This window comes from Grammomys surdaster, unplaced genomic scaffold (genome assembly GCF_004785775.1).
Source record: "Grammomys surdaster isolate TR1022 unplaced genomic scaffold, NIH_TR_1.0 125672, whole genome shotgun sequence".
NCBI classification, from domain to species: Eukaryota; Metazoa; Chordata; class Mammalia; order Rodentia; family Muridae; genus Grammomys; species Grammomys surdaster.
Genome location: NW_021620509.1, coordinates 1,251,703 through 1,258,045, shown reverse-complemented (window position 1 = coordinate 1,258,045; position 6,343 = coordinate 1,251,703). Strand labels below are relative to the sequence as shown.

The 6,343-nt window shown below is 44.3% G+C and overlaps 1 protein-coding gene across 1 annotated transcript in view; it reads left to right on the top strand.

The window, feature by feature from the left end:
- Positions 1-6,067, top strand: part of LOC114639065 (zinc finger protein 20-like) — a 14,445-nt gene extending 8,378 nt beyond the window's left edge. The window contains exons 2-3 of the mRNA XM_028787736.1: positions 3,310-3,436; positions 3,625-6,067. Of these exons, the coding sequence (XP_028643569.1) occupies positions 3,310-3,436; positions 3,625-4,766 (1,269 nt within the window). The 3' untranslated portion in view covers positions 4,767-6,067. The remainder of the gene's footprint in view (positions 1-3,309; positions 3,437-3,624) is intronic.
- The last annotated feature ends 276 nt before the right edge of the window (positions 6,068-6,343 follow it).

The window sequence follows — 6,343 nt, the reverse complement described above, 5'->3', positions numbered from 1 at the left end:
TGTGTGTGTGTGTGTGTGTGTGTGTGTGTGTGTGTGTGTGTGTGTGTGTATGCCATAGAGTGCATGAGGAGGTCAGAGAGCATTTAGAAATCAGTTCTTATTTTCCACTGTGTGTCCCAGGAATTGAACTCAGGTCATCAGGTTTGGCTGCAAGCACCTCTACCTGATAAGCCTTCCCATCCACCTTCTCTCCTTTTTTGTTTGTTTTTTGTTGTTGTTGTTTGTTTGTTTGTTTTTGTTTTTGTTTTTCGAGACAGGGTTTCTCTGTATAACCTTGGCTGTCCTGGAACTCACTCTGTAAACCAGGCTGGCCTCGAACTCAGAAATCCACCTGCCTCTGCCTCCCAAGTGCTGGGATTAAAGGCGGGCACCACCACTGCCTGGCTCTTCTCTCCTTTTTTAGTTTGATCTACCATGGTCTCTATAGTTTGTAGTCTTTTTATAGTTTGAGAGTCTTTTTTTAAAGATTCGTTTTAATCCCTCCCTGTATGTGTGTGTGTGTGTGTGTGTGTGTGTGTGTGTGTGTGTTTTATACATAAGTGCATTGCCTAGGCAGGCCAGAAAGGGGTGCTGGATACCTTGGACCTTGGATGTAGAATTATAAGAGGTTGTGATCCACCCAGTCTGAACACCGGCTTGCGTTCTCTGGAAAAACAGCTAGTGCTCTCAGGAGCAGAGCCATCCCCACCCACTGTCATCCATCCACCCCACTGCTGTGTTGGTGAGATAACCCTGTTTAGAAACGTGCCCATAAAGGTTTGGTGCAGTTTCATGGGCAGCTAACTAACTGCCTTAGCTCTGTTTCATCTCGTGTAGTTTTCCTCCAGCTTCCGATACTTAGTCTGCAGTTAGTTCATGTAGTCCATCCTCCTTTCAGTTAGTGTGAGAAGTACGTGTATCTCCTTATCAGTTAGTGTGAGAAGTACGTGTATCTCCTTACATTTTTTTAAGGGAAAGGGGGTTTGTTTCAGCTCAGCTCCAATTCCCAGTTCATCGTGGTGGGCTCATGAAGGAGCTTCACCTTTGAAATGATTGGCTTTTATTTATGTGTCTCTGTGTGCCATGTGCCCTTGGAGGGCAGAAGAGGGCATTGGAGCCCCTGGAATGGAGTTACAGGTGGCTGTAACTACCTGAAATGGATGCTGGGGGCTGAACTTGAGTCCTCTGCAAGAGCAGCAATTGCTCTTACTCAAGAGCCACCTCTTCTACCCTATTTAATCTTGTTTTGTAGTTACATTTTAAAGTATTTATATAATTTTGAGATCAAGTGGTATGCTGTTTGTGTAACATTGAACTAACATTTGAATATACTTCTAAGTTAAAGCATACTTGGGAATATGCATGCACTGTAGAATAGAGTTAACACATACTAATTCACATGTATAATTTTCCGTGCTGTTAATACTCACAACTTGCCGGGCGGTGGTGGCGCACGCCTTTAATCCCAGCACTTGGGAGGCAGAGGCAGGCGGATTTCTGAGTTCAAGAGTTCGAGGCTAGCCTGGTCTACAGAGTGAGTTCCAGGACAGCCAGGGCTACACAGAGAAACCCTGTCTCGAAAAAACAAAACAAAAACAAAAACAAAAAAAAAAATACTCACAACTTAATCTCACATTGGTTGTGTAGCGTCTAATGCATTGTTATTTATCAGTAAGTGCATTTGTTTGGGGGAGTTATGCCATGCCGTTTGTGTGGAGGTCAGAGAAAAATTTTCAGGAGTCATTTCTCTCCTTCTACCATGTGGCTTCCAGGGATTGAGCTTAGGTCACCAGGCTTGACAGCAGTCACCTGTACCCACTGAGCCATCTCAGATGCCATCAGAGGTTGAACACTGTGAACTGGCTGCTCAGGGACAGTCTTGGGAATTTGTATTAACTCCTTCAGTAGCCTAGACAATAGCATTGTCAAGTGCTGCAGCCCCTGTGTAGATGGTAAGACCCAGGACGTCCAGGCAGACAAAGGTGTTCGTTGACAAGCCTTAGCGCCTCAGTTTGATCCCTGAGAACCACTCAGGAGAAGGACAGAACTGCTTCCTGTGGATTGTACTCTTGGAGTCATTCATGCTTACTTACAGGGCCAAGGTCACATGATACAGTCTTGAGGAGTTAAGCCAGGCTGATTGGAGGAGTCACAACAAGATTGAGGCTGTGACAATTTTATTGAGAGCCCTTGGACTTTTTATACCTTGACTTCCAAGGGAAATTACAGAGAAACACAAACTGACCTAAATGTTTCACTACCTGAGGGAGTGTGTCTGTCTCTCAGAAACTGGAAGGCACATTGTACCCCAGGAACCATGGACTGGAACCACCTGAAAAACTTGTAACACGGGCCTCTTAGTGCAACTAGACCAGGCCAACTCCGTGGTTGCCTGCATCCTCTGACCTTCACTTCTGTGTTACATACTGTATACATCATTGCTTTCTGTGTGCCTGTTCTCAGCTTTCACTGTCAACTTGATACAGCCTCGAGTCATCTGAGAGGGAGTCTCAATTGAGGGATTGCCCAGATCAGACTGGCATGTGGTCATGTCTGTGAGCAGTTGTCGCGGTTGGTAATTGATATAGGAGGCCCCAACTCACTGTGGGCAGTAACATTCCCTGGAGAAATAGTCCTGGGCTACTATATAAAAAGCTAGCTGAGTGTGAGCCTTCAAGTGAGCCAGCACTGTTCCTCCGTGGTTTCTGCTCCAAATCTCTGCTTTAGTCCATGTGCAGGTTTCCCTCACCGGTGGACTGTGCCCTGGAAGTGTAAGCCACGTAAACCATCTTAGCTACTTTTCTGTTGCTGTGAAGAGATACCATGACCAAGGCAACTTGCTGAGGTTAATTGGGAGCGTGTTTACAGTTTCAGAGAGTGAGTCCATGGCCATGGTTTCGGGGAGCATGGTGGCAGGCAGGCAGGCAGGCAGACATGACACTGGAGTAGTAGCTGAGAGTTTACATTTATCCGCAGCATGAAGCAGAGCTCACTGGGACTGGCACAGGCTTTCCAGGTGAAACTGTAAGCAAGTCCCCAAGTGAATGTTCTCCTAGTGACACATCTCCCCCATTTTCATTCAAACCACTGCACATTCTTTCCTCACCCAAGTTGCTTTTGGTCAAAATTATCACAGCAACAGAAATCAAACTCGAACACTATTTGTTGCTTAAAATCACAGTTGCAGTATGGGAGTGCAGACAGTACGTCTGATTACCTAGTCCTGGAACTGATTGAAGTCAGCATTATCCTCTAAGCCTGATATCAATGGAGAAGAAATACCAGCTGCTGCCAGTCTCCTTATCTGTAGTAATGTATGGGATGTTTCAGGCCTTGGTGACCTTCGAGGACGTGGCAGTGCGCTTCACCCAGGACGAGTGGGCTTTGCTGGACCCTTCCCAGAAGAGTCTCTATGGAGATGTGATGCTGGAGACCTGCAGGAGTCTGACTTCTGTAGGTGAGCCTGATACCCTGGCTTTGCTCACTGTGGCTAAGTGCTAATTTGGAATGAAGATGGATGCACCATGGTCAGTCAGGGCTGGCCTCTAAACACCTAATGGTTGCAGTAAACATCTAATGATCTTGTTATACTTTTTCTTTCTTGTTCATTGAATTTTTTTAAATTGTTCTGTATCTGTATTTTAGGCATAAACGGGGAATGCTGGGATTTGGAAGCTTATTTCAGAAGTCTAGAGAGAAATCTGAGAGTCCAGGTGGTAAAGAGAGACTGTGAACTTACAAACAATGGCCCATGTGGAGAAGCAGTTGCCCAGCCAAAGCTTCCTGAATGTCACACCATCAGTCAGTCATCCCTGAAGAGACACACTACATCCAACTCTAAATACAGACCTTGTGACTATCAGAAATACGTAAAGAAATACTATGAATGTAAAATATGTGATAAAGCCTTTACGTGCCTTGGATCCCTTAAAAAACATAAAAAGACCCACGCTGGAGAGAAACCCTACAAATGTAAGTATTGTGAGAAAGCCTTCAGTTACCACTACTGTGTTGAAAGGCACATGCTAACTCACAATGCAGACAGGCATAAATGCAAGGTATGTAGAGAGGCATTCCCTAATGCCATTGCCCTTAGGGAACATAAAACAATTCACTCCGGAGAGATACCTGAGTGTAAGGAATGTGGAAGAATGTTCTGGACTTCCAGTTCCCTAGACATGCATAAAAGGCTTCATACAACAGAAAAACTTTTTGAATGTAAACACTGTGGGAAAGCCTTCATGAGGTACTGTTCTTTTCAGCTGCATAAAAGGACTCACACTGGGGAGAAACCTTATGCGTGTAAGCAATGTGGGAAAACCTTCAGACATTCCAGCCATGTTCAAGCACATAAGCGAATTCACACTGGAGAGAAACCTTACGAATGTATACAGTGCGGGAAGACATTCACCTCTGGCCACTGTGCAAGAAGACATTTGGGGACGCACAGTGGGGCCTGGCCATACAAATGTGAGGTGTGTGGGAAAGCTTATCCCTATGTCTATTCCCTTCGAAACCACAAAAAAAGCCACACCGAAGAAAAACTTTATGAATGTAAACAATGTGGGAAAGCCTTTAAATACGTCTCTTCCTTACGCAACCATGAGACCACTCACACTGGAGAGAAGCCTTATGAATGTAAAGAATGTGGGAAAGCCTTTAGCTGTTCCAGTTACATTCAGAATCACATGAGAACACACAAAAGACAGTCCTATGAGTGTAAGGAGTGTGGTAAGGTGTTCTCGTATTCCAAAAGTCTTCGGAGACACATGACTACACACAGTTAATTGGAGAGGGATAGTTTTAAATATAACTTAAATACTTAGATATATAGAAAAGCTCCACACATTCCAGTTCCCCATTTAAAACAACAAAAAAAAAACACAGTGGAAAACGAGCCTGTGAATGCAGTGCATGTGCTGAAGTCAGTACGTGCCAGTTTGATGTGCCAAAGCCCTCTAAGTTGAAAGAATATCGGGAAGCATTTCAGCTCTGAGGATTTACTGATGACTTCTGCATAGAGAACCTGGGAACACTTTCTGTCCATCCTTGCTACCACTCATGGGAAGACATGCTGAAGAGAGAAAAATCTATGGCTGTTAGCCTCTCCCACTTTACCTTGAATTTTTAGCAGTGTGGGAAAGTCTTAAGTAATGTGCACCTTATTATGTGTGTAAACCGCCACAGACCCAAGCTCTGTAAACGGAAGAAATAGCTGGGCTCTTCCCAAGTTAACAGATGTTTCCAAACCCATGAAGCGAGTTCCCAAGTCTCATGAACCTGTGAAGTATAAAGCCTGCTGATCCCAGTGCTACCTAGAAGCCACCGTGGGAAAATGGCTCTCCTCTGGTTTCTCTCGGTTGCTCACTGCTAAATGTGTCAGGATATTGTGGACTTCTGATTCTTAGTCATAATTCTGTTGGTATTTTTGGGTTTAGTTTTGTTTACTCTTCAATTTCAAATGTGTGTACTGTCTTGATTATATCTACCCTGTCACTGCAGACACTCCTCACTGTCTCCCTTCCGCCTTCGTGTCCATTCCCTACCCCATCCCCTTTTCTTTTTTTGTAATCCATTGTCTGATGCTCAAGGCCAAAGCTTCCATGTGTTGAGGAATGAAACAGCTGTACCCTGTCCAGGGAGGAGCACACTCCCAATCCTCAGATCCTACATCTTTCAGCCCCTTTGTGGGTTTTAAGGAATCATTTCTGGGTGGTTTTAGTATCTATTTACTGGGGGCAGAGTGAGTCAGGCTGAAATACCCATGTTCATCTGAACCTATCAGGTTCCAGTTGCAGTCTCCAATCTAAGTGGGACCATAGCTGTCACCCAGGCTGTGTGTGTATTCAATAGAAATATTTTTTTACTTGTCAACAAAATTTTATTTATTGCTTCTTAACAAAGTTAGATCCTATAAGTAAACTGAAATTATTTCAAGGGCCGGCAAGATGGCTTGGTGGATGAGGGTGCTTGCTGCCTACCCTGATGACTTGTGTTCAAGTCCTAGAAAAGGTGAAAAGGACCAACTCCTTTTTTTTTTTTTTTTTGGTTTTTCGAGACAGGGTTTCTCTGTGTAGCCCGGGCTGTCCTGGAACTCACTCTGTAGACCAGGCTGGCCTCGAACTCAGAAATCCTCCTGCCTCTGCCTCCCAAGTGCTGGGATTAAAGGCATGCGCCACCACCGCCCGGCCCAAGGACCAACTCCTTTAAGTTGCCTTCTGACCTCCACACATCCCATGGCACGTGTGTATACAATAAGTGTAAAATAAAAATATAGTTCAAATATGCATACATTTAATTATAACTTTAAGTACTTTTGTAATTAATGGACCAATAAAAAATGACTTTGAAAGTTGTCCAGTTT